We start from the raw sequence: 20,597 nt of genomic DNA, 5'->3' as shown, positions 1-20,597 counted from the left end.
CAATATTTGGGGTGGAGCAGCCATGATTTATCTCTTCCTCTAATCATAGTTTGATTATCAGAGCCTTTTTAGAGCTTATTTGCATGCAATGTGATTGTCTTATCTGTAATGTGGTAATTTTATTTGTTTACTACATATACATGAAGTTTTTAACCTAGGTATGTTATTCAGCACCCTTTAGCGCTGCCATGTACTTGGAGAATGTATCTTCAATCAATTAACAAAAATGTTATGTTGATGTGAGAAACAAGGCAGCTTATGGTGTAGGTACAGCCCAGAGGGACTGACAGAAATTTATTGTATAAATGTGTTCATGGCATAGTACTGGCAGATATCATTTTCACACCATGACTTAACTTTGGGATGTTTTATTCTGACTAAACTGCCATACAATTTATGAACTCTACAACTCTACATTAACATTATCATAAGATAAAAACTTGAATAGTTCATACAAAACATACTTCAAATATGAAAATAACTCTGTAACAGCCTTGCATATGGTGAATTGACATAAATCAGTTCTAAGTATCACTGCTGGCCATATGGCCACAAACAAAGCACCTTTTTTTACAGATTACATGTCTGTAGACAGAAAAGGCACATGGCACAGTTAGGTATATCAACATACACTGCCAGGAACAGTAAGGAAATAAACACAAACCTCCCAGTTTCTGAAACAGTTCAAGTCTACAAACAGGGCTCACTTTCCACAATGGATCATTCAGGATCAGTAACAATATAACAGAATTATCAGTCTACTCCAGTCATATATGCTACTAGAATGTTTTTTAAAAATGATTAGAAGGGTCTCTCATGATTCAACCATGAACAACCTTGTATCGACATACAACACAATACATGGTACGTTAATTAAGAGTGCTTTCCTAAATGTCCTGAAAAAATAATCACTCTCTTCCTAACATGTAGCCTGCCCCTTCCCAATGTATTTGACAAAAAGTATTTCTCATTCAGATGCATACATGTAAGTTAAGTACCAAGAGGGTGAAAGTAAATAGGATACACAAGCTTCATCTGGCTATCATTTCTCAATGTTAACAGTGCTTCAGCTTTTAGCTAGTCTTATACCTGAAGTACCTTCATTTCAGCATGCTGACAGACACGTGTTTTATGTTCAGTTACTGACTTCCAATTTAACAGTAAATCTGGGTAGATTCAATCTCAATAATGCCATAGTCGTGGGACGTTATGATGTAGAGCACACAGTGGAAGGCAGTAGGAGCTCTTTCCCAACATATACATGTACTCTGGAACAACTTTGATCACACATCTCATCTTACTCACACAGTAACACCTGTGGCCCACAACATGTTCATGATATACTTTATGGCTAATCCTCTATAACTTGATTCCCTAATTAGAATTCACAGAACGGCAGTTACTGAAGGTAGAGACTTGGTGACTCAGGTTACCATTTTGCACATGATCACCACAGCGTTACTGACATGATATTCCATGACTAACTCTGCAAAATTTCCAGGACAATGGGACATGACACCCATGATGTAACACAAATATGATACATTATGTACAAAATTGTGAGTCTTCAACTGAAACCCCAAATCAGTCGGAACCTTAACTGTAGCCTTGATATCATATATTGTACAAGTTACATCCAAGCATACTTAACGCCTTTTGAACAATCACTTAAAATACAGGTGAACTGGACGGCCCTAGCTCCATGTCTGTCTCATCGTCACTTGACACAACTCGCACATCGTCATCCAATGTGGTTGATTGTGAGCTCTTCTGGGAGTCTTCTGTTTCAATGTCAGTTCCAGCATCAATGTTGTCAGACATGTTGGACTCCATTGGTTCTTCCTCCTGGATCTGCCGACTGCCTCTCTGCCTGCTGTGTTGCCGTTGGTTACCTGGAGTCTGCACCTTTGACCTCATCTCTGACACAAGGTTACTAAACAGGTCTCCCTCCTCCCCCTTCTCTGTCTCACTGCTCTTCCTACTTTTCCTTTTCGTTCTAGGTTCAGACTCCTTCTTAATCTCCTTCCTGTCCATCTTTGGTGTTTTCTTGCCTTCAGTTGTAACATCTTTTGCTTGCCCTGCTATTTTCCTCAGCTGAACAGCCAATGGGCTATTTTCCTCATCTGTTTCCATGGCAATATCTCTACCATCAGTTGCAACATCTTCTGCTTGCTGCTGCTCTATTTTGCTAATATCAACCTTTTCTGGGATAAGCACACTCGGTTGTTGCTGTTCTTTTTGTTCTGTTGCTTTCCTCAAAACACTTTGTAACTGGGCTACCTCTTCTTCTAGAACACTTGCCTCCTTTTCCCCTTGGTGTACTGAATCACATAGACCCTGCAGAGACAAAATTAAGGATGACTTAGGAGAGAGCTCAGTCAATTACATGTGCATACACAGTAATCTGCAGACTCTTAACCCTTAAGCTGCCAGTCCCGACTTAACTAGGGATACAGAAATATGCCTTGTGTGCTGGACCCGGTTATAACCGGGATAGGGTATTCCCCAGAACAAAACAGCTTTGCGTGCGTGTAGCGCGCGAAGCCGGGAAGTTAGGGGAGATAGCGCCGCCGGGCGTTTCGCGGGTTTCGTGAGGGAGGTCAGGGGTCGAACATTTTTGATTTTTATTTGGCTAAAAAACCTGGCAGCTTAAGGGTTAAGAAAAGCAAGAGTCTCAAAACAGCAAGAAAAAAGATCAGTATAGATGGCAGATCTTCTAAAACTACAGTCTATCACTCTATGTATTCCTTTTTTCTTTTTCTCCAAAAATTTTGAAGAACTGCCTACAAAAACAACAGTAGGTCATAGTCTTGCTGTTAGACTTAATGTATAGCATTCTGAAGAAAATAGTCCGCTTTGAATACTAATTAAGAGTAGGATGTGGAGCACAGTGGACGTTAAAGTCTTACCAGGAGCTGTGCCTGAAGAGCTGAGTTCATCTGGTTAATGATGGAGACTTCACAAAGTTGACCCTCACCATCCACAAGACGGTCCCTAGTGAATAAAAGAAAACGTTATCAAGGAAATTCAAGTGAAATTTATATCGCTTTGTACTTGTAGTACAGTATAAAGAGATCTTTACTCTTATGAATACTTTTCTTGATGGTAACCACCATATGCATGCATAGACATAAAAGATTGTGACAAGTCAACCATCAACAAATCTGACAGAAGCACCAGATACCAAAACAAAGATGCTACTAGTAATTGTCAAGCTGCATGATAATACTTGCACATGAAAGAGGAACCATATCTAAGTGACTGACACACCTGTATTTTCTAAATACTCCGAGCATGCCTAAATCCGTGCTGAGTGCACCCGCGGAGCTCATTCGATAGTGATCATGTGACGTATCCCCAAGGTTCACCACAGTGTGGGGAATGGCCTGCAACCTCCTATAGCCAGAAACATCTATGTTTAACTCATCAACTTAAAGAACAATCTTAAACATTAGGTAACACCTTGGCTTGCACTGATGCCTCACTTATTTCTAGGTCTAGGTCATTGAATACACATGCACACCAACAAACTAAAAATGCACACATGGACAATGCACCCCAAATACATTTTGTTCACATCTGTTACAGAACCAAATGCTGTTCTTCAAAGTATTATTAATGTCATACTAGTGTTGTTAAGTCTTTGAAACAAATTCTTTACTTGATACTTGAGGCCTTTACTATATCAACAAAATATACAAATGTACACTCACCTATCTTTCTGCTGGTATAAAGTATAGTCTGTAACATGTGTTGACACGGTACCGCTGGACTGGTAAGTAAACAGCCAGAACAGCATGTTTTCCTCTGCTTTCAATGTTTCTGACAATTTTCTGTGGACAATACGTTCCCATAACGACGGTTCCGGCGAAGAGTTCCGGCGAAACCTGTACCATCCGACTATATTCTGTTTGCCAGATGGAGGGATAACACAATTAGGGTGTGGTTACAAGTATGCAAAAAAATCAATGGATTGATCAATATCTTATGTATAAAAGAAAGTGCAATAGACTTTTTAAAATGAAACAAGAATTTCAACTTTTCTTTTGACTTTTTTACCTTTTCTCTGTTGGAAGCCACTTCAGTTATAGCCTTGCTGATACTTTCTGTTGTCAGATTGGAACTGTAATAGAAAAAAAGACAACAATACAATTAGTCTACATTTGACTCATGTAGATAACAAGGATCTTTTTCACAACCAGGATCTATCTAGCCGACTGTTGATTGTATATAGATCCTGACTGTGAATAAAGAGCCTTGATATTCAGTGGTTTTTGAATCTGATGAAATCATTCGCAGATGTGCATGGACTTCTATTTGTAAAGAAAAATCATGGACAGTTGTTCTCACCTGAGGGGTAGGTGACATGGTAGGTGGGACAGCACACCTGCAGAAGATTATAACACAAACAGGTGTGATATGAGTTGTGAATTAACCAAAATGTTCGTTGTATCATAATTGATAGGAAGGTTTAGTGAGCAAAGTTAAATATTTTAATTTTAACATTTCTGTCTGTCATATAGGCACCTGTAGACCAAACTACAGTGTGTATCTGTATATGTGCGGAACTCAATATGCTGTTATATTAAGCATAGCCATCATCACTGTTATACTAAGACAGCCCCAATTATCAATACAAAGCAATAAAATGCAAAAGTCTTGATCTGGACAAAGATGCTCACAATGCTTTTTTTTACTGGAAATGTCATGCAAGGCAAGAAACACCCTTGAATATGATAAGGCCCTTAGCATGGGAAATCTGCCTGTTAAGTGCTGGAATGTGTGAACCTTATGATAACTGTTAAATATGTACCTGTCAATGATGGGACTGGTATCGGAAAAGTGTAGTATCAACTATCATATCATATTCATATAGTTCCCATATGTACATATCGCCTGCAGCTGGATTTGAATGCACGTTAAAATTGGTCATGTTTGACTCACATGTGGTTTTCTCTGTTGTCTTGGAGTTGATCTGTGAGTCACTAATGGAGTCCTTGACCTGGACACTGACCTCACCAAACAGCAAGCCAATCTGGGGACAAATTGACAGAAGTCAGACAATATATATTTGTTTTTCTTATTCACTTCAGATCACCACAAAGCATGTTAAACTAACTAGAATATGATGACAGACGTCTTTTTACCTTAGTCTAAGGCTATACCCATCTAGGAAGCAATCACAAGGAAGCTTACAAGTAGCTTGTTCCATAAAGAAACTGAATATAGTTCTAGGAAAGAAGCTTTCAGCATGGAACTTCTTCCTGAGGGGTATTCTTCCATATGTGGAATATGGAAGAAGAAAATATAATTTGCTTTTGTGTCCTTGCTGAGAGTTTGGAGAGGTGACAAGAGGCTCAGTGGCACATTTGCTATGGAAATAGCGAAATTTTGTAAAGCAAGACTTGCTACATAATGCCATATATCAAGTCATATCACAGCATTTCTATGGAATTGTGGCTCATCTTTAGATCATGATATATGGCCACAATCCATGGTATGGGGGATGGCTAGTGAACCATTATCTGGCAGCTGGTGTAGATTTGCATAGATCTGAGACTGTGGTTGAAACTGCCCACACCTTATGAAACTTTAATGAGATACTGATTGCCTACGTATAGCAGATGACGTCATTTCTAGCTACTGTGATTAATATTCGTTGTCATTACTTGAACAGATATCACACAGTTTTCTCTTGCATTTCTTATGCACAAACCTTCTTCATTTTGCTATATCTAATAAAAATTATACACCAGCCAAATGAGCAGTCAGTTTATAAAATTAGGACCATCAGCAAATTGGCTAGAAGTAGAAGTTATACAACTTGATAACACGTTATGTATTACTCAGTCCTACATGACTACAGGTTACAGGAAAGAAGCATGATGTTTATACTGCTCTGCTATGACATTGACATTGACACGTTATCTTTGATTGGGCCTTGGATTGAGTAACAAATGGGCTGTCAGGTAAGCTTTAATAATAATATGCAATAACTTAGCGTGTGAACACAGATATTCATAGATAAAGACAACCATAGAGTGGCAAAGAGTTTCTGCGTGTAAACAGAAGCAAATGTTGTTCCTTACCTGATCAGAGTGGCTGCAAACTTGTTGAAAACTGAGAGCAGAGAAGACACTTCCGCCCAAACGAACCACCGCCATCTTGAACCAATAACCTGGGAACGAGATCGCACAGAGGTCAAGCTACCTACTTTTTGGCAACGCCTCAATATAACAGCTGGGCTCTGTAAACTGGCCAGCGCAGAAAACAATATCAAAGGTGACATCCAGGTGGTGACATCGCAACGCTCAAAGACTACAGTAACAGTGTTTAGGGCAAGGGAGAAGGCAATTGTTGTCGGTCTCTGAGGCAGAAGCCATGTCGCAGTTTGAATGTTAGCCAGCAGTATGTTGCGTGTTTGAATGTTGTTCAGCACCAAGGACAGTCCTTTTTATTACTGCTGATGTATCGGCCCGACTAGGCTGCAGCATTGGCTGTTGCACCTGGGGGTTAGTGGTGATTCTGGATATAGATTGGATATTATATTTTTCACTTTAGCGGTCGCCTTCACCAAAGCCATGTACGCACATGTCCTAGGCAGTCATAATGCCACATTTGGTATAAACACTAGGGCAGCTGACACAGAAATGCAAGATAACTTGATTAACTCAATTGGCCAATCAGGCGGTCGCATTTTGAAATGCCGTGCTCCCATTGGCTGTAACAAAAAAACTCAATAAAATCACTTTAAAGATCTACATCGTAAAAATGAAAAAGAAAACGCCTAGGGGTATTTGCCCACACTACCTTTGTGCCAAATTTCAGGTCATTTGGTCAAAAAATGACAGAGATGAATCGATTTGAAGATTTGACAAGCAGGAGGAGGAGGAGGAGGAGGAGGAGGAGGAGGAGGAGGAGGAGGAGAAACATGAGTAAAAACAATATGTTGAACCATACTAGGTAGGTAAAATACCTTCAGGTAATTTATCCAATAAAGTTAATTACCAAACTCAAAACATGAGTTATATTCAATGTTAGAACTTAGATCAACCAGTCTTTAAAAATATTTCGCACGGAAAGATAAATTGTCTTCCATGGAAGTAAAATATGAATAACACGCTACAAATTGTAGTTTACCTACTGAAACTAATATTTGCTACTTTGTCACGCGGCTCACGCCCCTTTCAACGCAACGACAAGAAACATATAACACACTACAAAGTGTGAAGACGGAAATACTGCATAAAAATATATCCTTGAAAAATAAAAATTAATTTATCAAGGTCATTGGTAGGACTTACTTGCCGACAAAATAATCACAACTATAATCTATAACGTTACAGACATGAATATTCTATTGCGTGTAGTAGTGATCTTCTTGTTCCCAGAGTAGCGTGACCGTGCTGATCCCACCGTGCCCGTCCTGGGGAGACAGTAACGTGTTCCTCCGCCCTGCACACACCTGCCTCGCGTGCACCAGCATCACGAGATCCGCAGCACGCCTTCTTACTCACCACACCAGTGTCCAGTCAGCTCCTCATAACGCCGACCAGCCATGGCGAGTAAAGAGGAGAAGGTCAGTGTGTAGCTTGTTGTGGTAATCATTATGTTGACACGTTACTGTATTTGTGAAGGGGGAGGGGCAAGGGCCGGGCTGGTGTAATGTTCGTAATAAATGTGTTAAAGAAGTTTTTGTTATGGTTAAGTCTCACATTAAAGTACTGGATTACACGATCTTTTTATTTAGCAGATCTGTGGAATTCTGATGCAAAAATAAGTCAGTCAAAGGTTTTATTTCAGAAATGAGGAAGTTGCAGGTCTGTATTTGTTGTATAAGGTCTGTGGTTCTACAATTCCACCCTCCCGAGCAGGCCGAGCATATCGGGCCTGCTCGAAGGGTGTACAATTCAAGGTTGCCAAAGTAAAACTTGCCCTGAGGGTTCACTTTACATACATTACACTCTGTTGGCCATCTGGATATTGTGTTACACTTCCTCATGTTAGCGCCATGCAAAACATATGTGATTGACCCATGGAAGATTATGATTGATTTGTGTTTAAATCTATAGCACAGATCAAGGACATTATATAATGTCCTTGCACAGATTTAGAACTTGGTAGAAACAACGTGAAGAAACAACGAGGATCCCTTTTTTTCATGTACTGTAGCCTTTCTTATCAGTGAGCTTATCTTAAAACCAATGTTCGAAGTGCAAACACAAAAGAAGTAAGAGTGAGATTTCCTTGATTAGCTTGTCATGTTTTCGAATCAACAAAACACAGGTTTTCCAGAGAGTTTAGAGAAAATGAAGTACAGTACAATTTGTTCAAGGAACACTAACATCCTCTTGAATATGACTAACCGTTGTATGAGTTATGGGTTGTAAATATAGCTAGACATGAACCATTGTTTTGTTCTAACCAAGGAGGTCCTTGTTCTAACAGTAACACATTGTTTTGAACCTAGCTACATGTGTATTTGTGATACCAGGAAGCCATTAAATCTTTTCTGGATATTTGAATTAGAAAGCAAGGTGTGAAAGTAATCTCTAAGATTCATTCTATGCTTATGATGCTTTTTGCATGTAATTTTAGGTACATAATGGGAGCACATTGAAGCTGATTTGTATGGCGCCTTAAAACTTTAAACAGCATGTTAAAGATTAACCTGCACTGCTGTAAACAACTATTGTTTGAGTAACCTGGCAAATTATGTAACTGGACAAATGGACTTAAAAAAACATGCATTTCAACTTTGTACTAAAATGTAAATTGTCTTGGGTTTCAGGGTTATCAAAAAAACAGTCTCATCAACCTTATCTGAAGTCATTTCGTTGTCATTAATCACTGTTATCTGAATTAGGTTTGTTAAGCTGTATAGGTGTGGTGCTGCAAATAGGTTGACCTTGCGTGGGGGGCGTGTCATGGTAAAGGCCTGCAAAGAAAGTCTGATATTTCTGTTGCTAAGGTGCAAAAGATACAGCTGGGTTCAGTATAGGTTTGCCTTTTGTGTGGCAATGCAAATGGTTCATGATCAAATTGACTATTGTGTCTCTATTTCATCTTCATTTGAATCTCCACCCATTGTAGTTTGTACAAATGTACCGGAATTCAATGAGAAGTATGAATAGAATATGTCTTATGATGTATCATATCATTCAGAAAAAAAATGCATTTTGCCTTGTAACTATTCAGACACTGGTGTTCCCACAGATTGACCTGATCCTCAGGCCATTCCGGTATGACAATGACAGCCTAAATGACATCATGGGAAGGCTCCACAAGGAAATGGAGAAGGGGCTGAAAAAGGAAACCAACCCTGAGGCAACTGTCAAAATGCTGGCTACGTATGTTAGAGCTGTACCAGATGGGACAGGTAACCACATTTTATAAAGTTCATTTTAACTTACATACATGTATGTTCATTTTTCTTGTAAGACATAGAACGTTACCCAATGAACTTTAGACAGAAAGGTTCCTTTTTTTGAATGTGCATAATAGTATTGACTTGGAAAGTGTTGACCATCGATCCCTGAAGCATAACCATGTCTCATTTCTCCCCCAGAGTCCGGAGATTTCCTAGCCCTGGATCTTGGTGGCAGTAACTTCCGTGTGCTGCATGTCCACATTGAGAAGGGTGCCAAAGATGTTCGTTTGCAGAGCGACTCCTATGCCATTCCAGAAAGCATCATGACTGGCTCTGGGGAGCAGGTAACCACAAAAGTTGGCAATTGCCTATTTCTTGATATATGTTCTGTAAAATAAATGGAGAGATAAGTTCAATGTATCTCTGTGTGGACTTACTAGTCTCAAGAATTCTTTAAGAAGGTATGTTTTCAACTGAAGCATTTCCTATTTTCCTTTGCTACCTCCCCAGCTTTTTGACTACATAGCTGACTGCATGGGTAAGTTCTTGGAGAAGATCGAGATGAAGGATAAGAAGATGGCACTTGGCTTCACCTTCTCCTTCCCCTGTAAGCAGCAAGGGCTGGACTGCGCCTCCCTTATCAAGTGGACCAAAGGCTTCAGTGCTGCGGGCGTGGAGGGTGAAGACGTGGTGCGGTTGCTACGTGATGCCATCAAGAGGCGTGGGGTGAGTTGTAGGCATGTTGAACCGTGGGCAGAAGTGCAGTGATTGGGACTGCTGATAGGGGGCATCTGACATATTTGTTGAAAGGCATGTATTATAGTAATGTATCTTGAACATGTCATACTAAAGCTTTTCCTTTCAGCAGAGGTTGTAAACTGCCACATCGGCCAAAGTACTAGCAATGCACTTTAGTAAATTATGAAAATACACCAAGATTCAAATACAATACATGTAACCGTTAGTTATTTACAGCAGATTCGTGAAGTAAGACATGGTTATTTTTGGCCGCAGGACTTTGACACAGATGTGGTTGCTGTGGTGAATGACACCGTGGGGACCATGATGGCGTGTGGTCTGGCCGACCATGACTGTCTCATAGGGCTCATTGTAGGTGAGTTGGTATATACAGTACTTCTTTGCTAAGGGACTGGCCATGGACATGGATTCTTTTTTACCACAGCCTAGGTGTGGAGAGATAATGTAACTTCTTGGTATTTTTTTCATACTTTGGACAATGATTTACATTTGATTCAGATTTTGAAAATGCAATCTGAGGAATTACTTCAATCTCTTGAATGGAAGTGAACTGATATTGTCATGTTTTCATTTAAACATGTTTCATTACCTCCATGAAAAATGGAACTATTGTTTTTGCTGTGCCTGTGTGTGTCTGCTTGCATGTTTGTTTGCTTGTTTGTGTTATTTGTGGTCTACATAGATTAAGAATTGCTGGAGGGATTGTGATGATATTTGGTATGTGGGTGAGGTCTTGTTTGAAAAGGTTGTTTGTTTGGATGTTTTGAGATTCTGAAACTACTACTTCTGTTGTTTTTTCCAGGTACTGGCAGTAATGCCTGCTACATGGAGAAACTGGACAATGTGGAGATCTGGGAGGGGGACCGTGGTGAGCCCAACCAGGTCGTGGTCAACATGGAGTGGGGGGCGTTTGGGGAGGATGGAGCACTCGATGACCTACGCACTGCATACGACAGGGAGATTGATGAACACTCCATCAACAAGGGCCAACAAATGTGAGCGCTGGTTTTGTGCACTTACTGTAAATGCATTTAAGTTTGTGTGGTTTAAACTTTGCGGTAGTGTTCACGGTGGTTTTAAGTTTATGGTTGAGACAATAGTAGACAAGGGGGTAGGAGGCCAAAAACATTTGCGATGGTTTTAAGTTCGCGGTGAAGAGCTTACCGCAAACATTTCTGCATTTACAGTATTTGTATAGGGCTAACATACAAAACAGTGTGAAGAGGCCTGGGGGGCGGGGTATTAGTCCTTGCACCACTGAGCTCCACACAAGTCAATCAGACATAGCTGCTCCCAGGATCAGTCCCTTAACTAACAAAAATTAGTAACATTCACTTTTGTAGTATACATAGGATGAAATGGCTCATTGAAAGATTTATAATCTGTCAATATCATATTAACTGTATAAGGAAACAACGGCTAGCATTTGCCTTTATTTGATAATGATCGACCTCAAGCTCTGCCATTTGCATAGAACAGAATTAATGTTTTATCATCGTTACAAGTCATGAATTCCATTGCTTACATTTGAATTATTTCTTCCCTACATGTATGACAGCTATGAAAAGATGATCAGTGGCATGTACATGGGTGAGCTGGTACGACTTGTGCTGCTGGAGATGACTAAACAGATGCTGGTGTTCGGCGGTCGCACCTCACCAGACCTGGAGACGCGAGGAACATTTCTGACCAAATATGTTTCAGAGATTGAAGAGTAAGTGGTTTTTGCAACAGTTACCTTCCTTTTTTTGTGCATGTAGTGTTTTATTGTTTGTTTGTGCATGAAAAATCACAAAAGTGCAATTGATGACAAATAAGGGAAAAGGTGCAAGAGAAGCCTAGAAAGGCTTAGATATCACCATCACTCAAACATAATTTAAAAAAAAATAAACCTAAATTAAACAATATTGATGTGAAGAATACATGATAGGAAATCAAAGTGAAAAAGAACAAAAATTACCAAGAAATGAAACATCCTGTTGACCTAACTTTACTGTACATGAATATCAAAATTCAAACATAATTAACAAAAGTTAACATAATGTAATACTTCATTACGCAAATGAAAAGAGCATTAAAATGGATGTATGCTTGTCAATACGAAACAAAACAAAAAATTATCCACAGGTCAAATAAACTAAATCAACCATACAAGTTGTATTTGACAATAAACAAGGAAATACAAACAGATCATCTTTAGTAATCATCTTTTGCTTTTTAACTGTGAAGGACAGAATGTTTTTTCATGTTTGAGACAGATGATTCCAAAACTGTTGTCCCCTGTACCCAAATGGAAACTGTCATATGTTGGATTTTGCTCTTATTGGTCTCATAATATTACTTTGTCTTGTGTTATAGGTGTACATATCTGAGGTGAGTTTGAATGCATCATATTGATTTCATTGTAGGATGGACATTTGTGTAACACTTTGTAAAATAAAAGGCTACTTTAAAATTATATTTTGTTGATGTCATGTATTTTCAGAAGCCTTCAATTTTTTTAATAGTAATGCCAAAGGAAAAGTAATCACGTGGGCAACTTCTAAAGCTATTCTGAGATAACATTTCTGACTTTTATATATTGTTTTAAGGGATGTGCTGTAAGTGTTGGACCATACAAAGCTACAATGGGTAAAGATAGAGGTAAAGAAGGCATGGAGTCATGAAAGCTTTTGCTGATATGATAACAAATTTCCAACTTTTCGTACATGTGTAAGTTACCTATAATCTTGTTAACCTTTTTACGAGTGAGATGTGTTTTTCCATGTTATTTTTTTTCATCAATGAAAAGACACAAAAAAGTTGTGAGTCACATATGTTTTTGGTTTATTAACATAGTTGCAATATTTTGCTTTAAAAAATGTGCTCTTCTTTCATCATGTCCTGCGGCTGCGGTTCTTTCAATTGATTATGATATTTTGAATCTCTATTGTTCTAGGCTTGTCAAAAGAATTAATGGATGGATTACAATTTTTAATATATACCATGGGGAAAAATCAGTCTTATCGGTTCTTTTTGCAGGTGTAGGACCATTGTTAATAAAAAAAGTAATTGAATCGGACTATTTCTTCTGGATTAGGTAAAGACATCTTGAAATTTGTTGGGAATTGAGTGCTTCATTAATTGCTTTCCAGGTTTTTGATATATCGGTGGATGCCTCAGTGAACTTATTATAATAGTAAAATTGTGCCTTTCTTGAAATCCATTTATCATGTATCGTCATCCTTGCTATGGCCAATTGTCCAATTAAGTCCATTTAATAATCCTGTATCCTTTGTTATTGATGTAAATCCCAATTCCAAGTGTAAACGTCTTTCTCTTTCTCTCCCCAAGAATTTTTACTAGAATGTGGCAGCTTTGGCTCAGCAGGCTTGACTCAGCAGAATCAATGACAGTCTTTCTGCAACTCTGAGAGTGAATATCTATATGGCTTTAATTCTAGGGAACCTATTGGAGACATGGGACCAACGATGAAAATCCTGCATAGCCTGGGTCTGAAGCACGCTACTGAGACGGACTGTGGGACAGTGAGGGAAGTCTGCCGTGCCGTGTCTACCCGTGCCGCCCACCTGGTGTCTGCTGGGATTTCTGCTATTGTCAACAAGATGGGCAGGGAGAGGGTAGCAGGTTAGTACTGTGTACATGCAACATACTTGAGGTCCCGTGTTTGAGCACGTCAAAGATGCCACTGTATCTATTGTTTTACATCTTAAGGCAGTTTACTGCTTATGCAAAAAACATAAGTACAGGTTATTGATAAATGAAACACATCAGAATGAAGCATTAGGATTTTTTGGTTGCATGTTGCTAGATGATGTAAACTTTTCCCTGCATAAGCATCTTTCAGCACAACTTTATTGGAAGGGGGAGGTTAGGAACACCGAAAAAGTTCTGAAAAGTAATAATCTAATCATATTCTCTTGTCTCTTTGTAGTTGGTGTAGATGGCTCGGTCTACAAGTATCACCCCCATTTCAAGGAGCTCATGACACAGACCATCGACAAGCTGACCCACAGTGATGTGAAGCTGATGTTGTCGGAGGATGGCAGTGGGAAAGGAGCGGCCCTCGTCACTGCTGTGGCCTGTCGTCTGGCTGGCAACTCTTGAAGCTGTTATAGTCTTTTTTTTTTAAAGTCACTGTAATTTTTTCCAGTTTCACCTTATGAGTAACAAGTGATCATCAACATGAAATTATAAATCATGGCCAAATGAGGAGGGCATAGAGTACAGGTTGTTTCAATGCATATCATAGCCAAATATAAAGATGCAATTATGGGGTGATTTTAACAATACTTCTTGCAGCAGTATTTCAAAATGTATGCAAATCATGCGATATAAAGCTAAAGATGAAAATCATATATCCTATCATGCACTAATGGGCTTGGGGCAATCTGAAGAAACATTTTGCTTTCCCAGATAGAGAATTTAGACAAGGGAGTGTTACTACAGACTAGTTTCAGAGTTTGTGAAGAAACCTCCATGTGCCTTTATATTTTGATCTTAAAAGTGGCTTGTATAGAATCTTTCGAGGTGAATATTTTGTAACAGTATGGTGAGAGTTACCAGGTACTAGTCTCAAGAGGAAGTCAGGGGGAAATATTTCACTATTTTCGTGCCATGACTCAAAATGCAACTATTAAATGACCTCATTCACAAAATTATACGGTGACTTCCATGAATATGTACCAGGTTTGAAGGGGAATATTTTAGGACTGCTTTGATGCATCAATTGGTGAACTTGATTAAGATTACTATCATTCCACAGTTATTATAGACCTGTTGGGACCACTTCTAGTATGGAAAGATCCATTCTTACTCGTCCAACTTCGACACATCTATTGTAAAAGAAGCTACTGTTACCATTCCTACAATGGTAACTAATACAGTCAAATCTTCATTGACCACTGCAAAAACAGCCTTATATTTTGGTGTCAATTGTTAACCCAACTTGTTGGGTTCTTTGCTTGAGACAAACTATCTGTGATAGACATGGTTGCCATGTACATGCAGCTTACAGGTGTCATTCAAAACTGCTGCCAAGCAGATCAACCCTTTTCATTACCTCATCAGCACCCAAAATCTATGGAATACTGGTAGTAGTTTTCTGTTTAGCTGAACTACCATCAATCACTCAGAATCGAGTTTGAAGGTGTGTCTACTAAATGTACATGCATCGGCACATCTAATAATAAATCCCATCATAATAAACCAATGCCATAAGCAAGTGTCAAACATAACATGTGAAGCTGTGTTTTACATTTTTCCATTTCTATCTCGACAGCAACAAGTTGAGTTCCCCAATAAAGTACATGTATAATCACAATGTATTTCTTTGAATTGTTATCACACAAGAAGCTTCCTTACAAGTACAGGTAAAAACGTAGGACATACAAAACAAAAACAAGACATCCAAGAGGCATTAAGTTTCTTGCAGATTTATTTCACAGTGACACGTTAGCTACAATAGCTGCACATCATGGTCATGTATACAGGCCATCATTCCAGGAGGAAAACAAACAAACAGTGTTACTTCTTGTAAACTCTATGGTGATAAAAAGTCTTGTTTGTCAACTTGTAGACAACTTAGAAAGCCTGGTATATAATCCTTCTGTCCATCCTGGGTCTTTGGTCATACATAACTGATCAAGCTGGTATCATCCAACAAAACTGATAGCACCTTGCCCTGTAAGGTCATACATGGATGTGACCAGTAAGACTCCTGTGTCTGTCATACTACACTACACAAAAAAATTGCTCGCTGTCCATAAATCCTGTGAGAAGTTGACACCATCCTTTTTGCAACTACTTGGTGTAAAATTGTCAAAAAAATGAACACGATAAAAAAGACAACTCAGAAAGTCAAAGCTTTGAGCTAGTTCTGTTAAAAACTTATCACTTTAATTAGCTTTGCAGAATTCAGTATTCACAAATTATACATGTAATTTTACACCTCTCTTGGGCTGGGTGAACCTATAGAGCCCAAGAGAGTGTGCCAGTTATGCATTTGGCACATTGCCGCTATGACCTCTGACTACCATCACTTGCCATCCCTCTTGTTAGTGCAACGTTAGAATCCAGATTTATACTTGAATGCATGGTGAAGAGGGCTGTAGTGGTCAGGGGTCATAGATCACAAGATTAGCAAGGCTCTCTCAGTGGTGCTGACTCACCAAACAATACTACCAGCTGCAACAACCAACCAATCGTAGGTCTTGACTCACTAAGGTTATCCAATCAGAGATGTCGACAGGCAACACAAAAACATCTCGTTCTGACATGTTTAAAGATTCATTGAAAGGTAAGGTAAAATCTTAACTACAGTCATGCCTCTATGCTACACTATGACATGATTGAAAGTCTATGCATTACATGTCTTCATTGTCATGCATCATCTCACTCACACATACACAGCACTAACTACAGATCCACATATTCAATCCCAAAGTTTTGTCAGGACTAAGGTGCAATTTCTGTCATTACCCTCAACAGAACCTGACACAACATGACTGCTGTTTTATGTGTTTGGTACATACTTTGGCAGAGGTACATCATTTGAAACAACAAAAATGCAAAGGCAGTGGGTTAAAACATTTCAAAGCTGCAAGGCTAAAACTGTTAATTAACACTAAGGGATTTACATTGCACAACCTACATACAAATATGTTGGTGGTCATCATAATCTACCATTGCCATGTAGAACTTCAACATTTGTTTCTCGAAAAATGAGTTTAAGTGACATCAAGCTCATTTTCAATTGTTACCCTTATTTCCATAATTCCCTCTAGTGCAAGACATACGTGTAATTTTGCAGACAGACATCATAAGCGAAGCAAGGGTGATACAAGTTGACATGAATTCAGTTTGCTCACTCACATACAACACACTCACTCCAGGACTGAGAATATTTTGACTGATCAGTACATAGTGGTTAGTTGAGCTGAAGGCAGCATTAGTCGTTGGCAGCCAATGTGAAAGTGTGAAGTCACTATGGTATACAGGGTCAAACGAGTCAGGAGCCAGTCATTCTAGGTCTAGTACAGACATCTATCCTCAAATTTCAAACTAACAGAAAGAGTCTACAACATAAGCAACAAGCTTGGTGATGACACACGTTCTATGGCAATAGTGATGACTCAAACTGGCAAAAACCTTTAGTATGGCTACAAAACATGTCTTTTGATCTCTCTATATGTACTGGCCATGGTCATACTGCAGAATTCATGTAGCACCACAAATATGCAGACCTCTCTACAATCACGAAGATGTAGCCACTCCTGCCTTTTTCTCTTGACAAACTCCAGTCTCATGACCTTTACCCTCAACCTTGACCTCCCTATATGACCCCAACGTCACCTTGGCCTGGACAGCCTGTTGTCATACCCATAGTGAGTTGCTTTCAAAACACAGTGCACACATAAAGCCATGCATGACTGGCTTTTCTTGGATGCTGCTGATTTGAAATCACATGCTATGATTTTTTTTAAACACAAAATGGGTCAACAAAGAGCGCCAGAGCCACTCCAATGACCTGATGAAAAATCTTGGTGTCTTTCTTTTGAATGTAAAATAGTATGCCAAATCTCTGTCCTTCATCAAAGTCAACTCACCAAGTTGTGTGAGTTTTTCTCATTCTCCCAACACTCACACACATCAAACATGTCTACAACTAGTGGTGTGGCATCTACAATTTTTCCTGTAACTTGCATGGAGCTATTGAAATCTGAAAAGCTACGTAACAAAGAAGCAACAAATCAATTGCAGTATGCCTTGCACAAAATTTCCACACTGTACAAAACGAGGAAAAATCACTGAACGGCTGCCCTTGCCTTGTCTGAAGAGAAGGCAAGGGATGCTTGATGTGATGTTCCTCTCGTAATTAAAAGTAACACTTGTTTTTATCATCTGTAGAGTTAGACTACCCTGGCTGTGTGCAGGGTAGACAGATTTTTTTTGCCTTTTGTGGCTATAATCATTTTTTTCTAAGCTACATGTAGTACATTATGGTATCCTTACATCATAACATTGATGACTTTGGCAAATTCTTCACAAGCCTGACTAAGCTTGATTCAAGGTACGTCTGAACAAAACATCCTGCTTACATACTTAACATGTCCCTATATTGTATACAGTATACAACACATAGCCCTATAACTGAAAAGACAAATTCTTGGTAGTAGTAGTTAGATTTCACTACTCAATACTTTTTAAGGTGAAAAACTCTTTTCATTCAGCATACACTCTTGCCAATGCAGAATCAGTGTCAGGTACTGAAAACTAAGAGCACTAACATGGACATCTGATGTAGTTGTACATTGTAATTTATGAAGAAAGGGAAAAAATCATCTCTTTTTATAGATACCTCTGTTTTGGGCTACTTAAGCAGACTTAGGAATGTCCTTATATCATCCCCTTATATTTTTGAAGAGAAAAACTGAAGAAATCCAAAACATGTACAAAATCCTTTCAAAACCCTAAAGACAATTTAAAAATCGATATAAGGTGACATCATATACCGTCCTTGGTGGTGATGGAATACATGTACCAATCCTATAGGGTTAAACCTTGGTAGTATATACGATATACATGTACTTTCCTGTCCACCTTCCCAGACTGAGATGGCTAGTAGTTTCCATATGGCAAATCATTGCTGACCCATGGATGCACAATACTAGAATTCACAATTGATTACGAGTACTACCAGCAGTTAATTGTCTTGAGCATGCAGCTCTGCGTAACAAAGAGAAGTACCCCTCTTCACAGCCTACCCCTTGTTGCCAATGCACTCCACTACAGGGGCTGCAATACCCCCTACAGCAGCTATAACCCCCCAAAAGCCTCTTATTTCACTCTGTAGGCTGTTGTGTATTGTAGCACCCAACATTGTAATTCTTCTAAAGTTTCATTTCTTGGTGGGTGTATCTTTGCTTATTCCTTGTCTTTCTTCTTGTCCTTCTTCTTGCTCTTGAGGAAGGATGGTGTTCGGAGTTTCTTTTTCTTCTTGGTTGGGGATGTCTCCTGCACAGAACAAAGGTCATATTCATCATATACATCAAATGTTTGATACTCTTCAAATCCTGAGGAAATATTCAGGACCGTTGTCTGACACTCGAACAGCTGGGTGAAAGTTACTACATGTCAAACAAAGATGGTAAAGAGCTCTTTTCTTATTCTATGGGTGTGTCCTCTGCAACTGTTGCAAATAAAGCAGCCAACTAAAATCAAAAGAACAAAAACAGATGTTGAGAGCAACTAAAAAATTGCTACTGCCTTCCATATGTACAAAAAGAAAACTTCAAAAATATGACTGAACAGTCGGATCAAAGCGTCTTATGATTTTCCATACAAAAAGTAATCCTTTTATTTTGCAAACACTGCAACAGATGGTTACAGACCGCTCATCCTCCCTGCTGTAGAAAGTCTAATCTAAAGAGAAGGCTAAGATCCATTTTACAAAGAATCCTCTAAATAAATTTAATACATGACGAAGCTGTCAGTATATGATATTGCCAGAGGATCATTAAGCTAGACTTTTCAAGGTCTGTTTCGATAGATATTCAGAAATGCACAGAAAAAACAACACAATTTTGACCTGCAAACAAGGCTGTTTTGCAAGCATGAAAAATGTTTTGCTGCCATGCGACTACAACACAGAGTAAGGTGTAAAGAACCATGACTGTGACAACTTGTGGCAATACCAGAGACTGACATGCTTACCTGGGGTGACACACCCACAAAAGATAGACCTACACAACTATGAGAAGACATCACAGATGAGAAGTAAGTAGAACCAAATAATGTGAAAGGGGAAAGTCATTCCAATTCAAATAAGATTGAGTGAAGAGTTAAGTGTCACCCTGGGACAACCCAGATTGAGTTATTTTCTTTTGCTTCCACTTCAGCGTTCGGAAGGTTGATTGAACGGAGAGTCTACATGTGAGTTGAGAGTGTGTGCTGCAATGAAGTGGGAAATGGTTGCAAACTGTGGGGCATCTTGACCAATCAGTGGTGAAAATGATCATGAAATGCTAAAGGATACCTCTCTAGATTCAGATAGAACAAACAAGGAAACTTTGGACTTGTAATCCTATGGCTGAACAGTACCTTAGTTGGTGAGGACTCCTTGCCGCTGGCATTGGGTGTTCCCTCTGATGATTCCTCCCGCTCTGCCGCCTTCTCCGGCGACCCGCCTGCTGGGGCGCCCTGTCCATTCACTGGGCTTCCCGCTGGAGACCCTGGGGAGGCGGGGGACAGCCGCTTCGGGCTCGCTGCTTTGATTTCTGAACAGAAACGGGGGAACAGTTACATTTACAGGCAGACAATAATCTTAATGTTAAGCACAACTTGGATCCAAGTACAGATGTCAACTTTTGATCACATACTTTCATCAGAATGTGGAAAAAGAAATTCTAATTACAGAATTTTAAAACAGCTCACATCTTTTTTTGTCTTCCAAGAATCATGGCATAAA

The 20,597-nt window shown here is 39.2% G+C and overlaps 3 protein-coding genes across 11 annotated transcripts in view; 1 reads left to right on the top strand and 2 right to left on the bottom strand.

Annotated features, from left to right (window-relative positions):
- Positions 1 to 256: 256 nt before the first annotated feature.
- On the bottom strand, positions 257 to 6,219 carry LOC136430865 (BRISC complex subunit Abraxas 2-like). Its single transcript, XM_066421918.1, has 8 exons — positions 6,090 to 6,219; positions 4,945 to 5,035; positions 4,351 to 4,387; positions 4,060 to 4,123; positions 3,714 to 3,907; positions 3,271 to 3,396; positions 2,910 to 2,994; positions 257 to 2,337 (listed from the first exon to the last, which is right to left on the bottom strand). The coding sequence occupies exons 1-8, from the start codon at positions 6,162 to 6,164 to the stop codon at positions 1,669 to 1,671; spliced, it is 1,341 nt and encodes a 446-aa protein (XP_066278015.1). The 5' UTR covers positions 6,165 to 6,219; the 3' UTR covers positions 257 to 1,668.
- A 1,163-nt stretch (positions 6,220 to 7,382) lies between these two features.
- LOC136430863 (hexokinase-4-like) lies at positions 7,383 to 15,452 on the top strand. 2 transcript variants are annotated; one of them, XM_066421915.1, is made up of 10 exons: positions 7,383 to 7,579; positions 9,217 to 9,379; positions 9,569 to 9,714; positions 9,881 to 10,096; positions 10,385 to 10,484; positions 10,932 to 11,124; positions 11,688 to 11,843; positions 12,488 to 12,502; positions 13,572 to 13,756; positions 14,064 to 15,452. In XM_066421915.1, the coding sequence occupies exons 1-10, from the start codon at positions 7,559 to 7,561 to the stop codon at positions 14,234 to 14,236; spliced, it is 1,368 nt and encodes a 455-aa protein (XP_066278012.1). In that variant the 5' UTR covers positions 7,383 to 7,558; the 3' UTR covers positions 14,237 to 15,452. The 2 variants fall into 2 exon arrangements, with proteins under 2 accessions (XP_066278012.1, XP_066278013.1); XM_066421916.1 differs by lacking the exon at positions 12,488 to 12,502 and having other exon boundaries at positions 7,384 to 7,579.
- Positions 15,453 to 15,548: 96 nt separating this feature from the next.
- The window catches only part of LOC136430861 (alpha-adducin-like), a 47,128-nt gene continuing 42,079 nt past the window's right edge, over positions 15,549 to 20,597 (bottom strand). For all 8 annotated transcript variants that reach the window (XM_066421909.1, XM_066421907.1, XM_066421911.1 and 5 more), the window contains 2 exons: positions 20,231 to 20,406; positions 15,549 to 19,144 (listed from right to left, as the gene is read on the bottom strand). In XM_066421909.1, the coding sequence (XP_066278006.1) occupies positions 19,055 to 19,144; positions 20,231 to 20,406 (266 nt within the window). In that variant the 3' untranslated portion in view covers positions 15,549 to 19,054. The remainder of the gene's footprint in view (positions 19,145 to 20,230; positions 20,407 to 20,597) is intronic.

This window comes from Branchiostoma lanceolatum, chromosome 3 (assembly GCF_035083965.1).
Source record: "Branchiostoma lanceolatum isolate klBraLanc5 chromosome 3, klBraLanc5.hap2, whole genome shotgun sequence".
Lineage (NCBI taxonomy): Eukaryota > Metazoa > Chordata > Leptocardii > Amphioxiformes > Branchiostomatidae > Branchiostoma > Branchiostoma lanceolatum.
This window is presented reverse-complemented; position numbering and strand designations above follow the sequence as displayed.

What these genes read in the sequence shown, in the direction of transcription:
- LOC136430865 (XM_066421918.1), bottom strand. Translation starts at nt 6,164, where the DNA reads ATGGCGGTGGTTCGTTTGGGCGGAAGTGTCTTCTCTGCTCTCAGTTTT. An exon ending in TTTGCAGCCACTCTGATCAG is followed by an intron (nt 5,036 to 6,089) that starts GTAAGGAACAAC and finishes ATTTGTCCCCAG; the next exon opens with ATTGGCTTGCTGTTTGGTGA. An exon ending in GGAGTATTTAGAAAATACAG is followed by an intron (nt 2,995 to 3,270) that starts GTGTGTCAGTCA and finishes TTTATTCACTAG; the next exon opens with GGACCGTCTTGTGGATGGTG.
- LOC136430863 (XM_066421915.1), top strand. Translation starts at nt 7,559, where the DNA reads ATGGCGAGTAAAGAGGAGAAG. An exon ending in AGCTGTACCAGATGGGACAG is followed by an intron (nt 9,380 to 9,568) that starts GTAACCACATTT and finishes TTTCTCCCCCAG; the next exon opens with AGTCCGGAGATTTCCTAGCC. An exon ending in ATCAACAAGGGCCAACAAAT is followed by an intron (nt 11,125 to 11,687) that starts GTGAGCGCTGGT and finishes CATGTATGACAG; the next exon opens with CTATGAAAAGATGATCAGTG.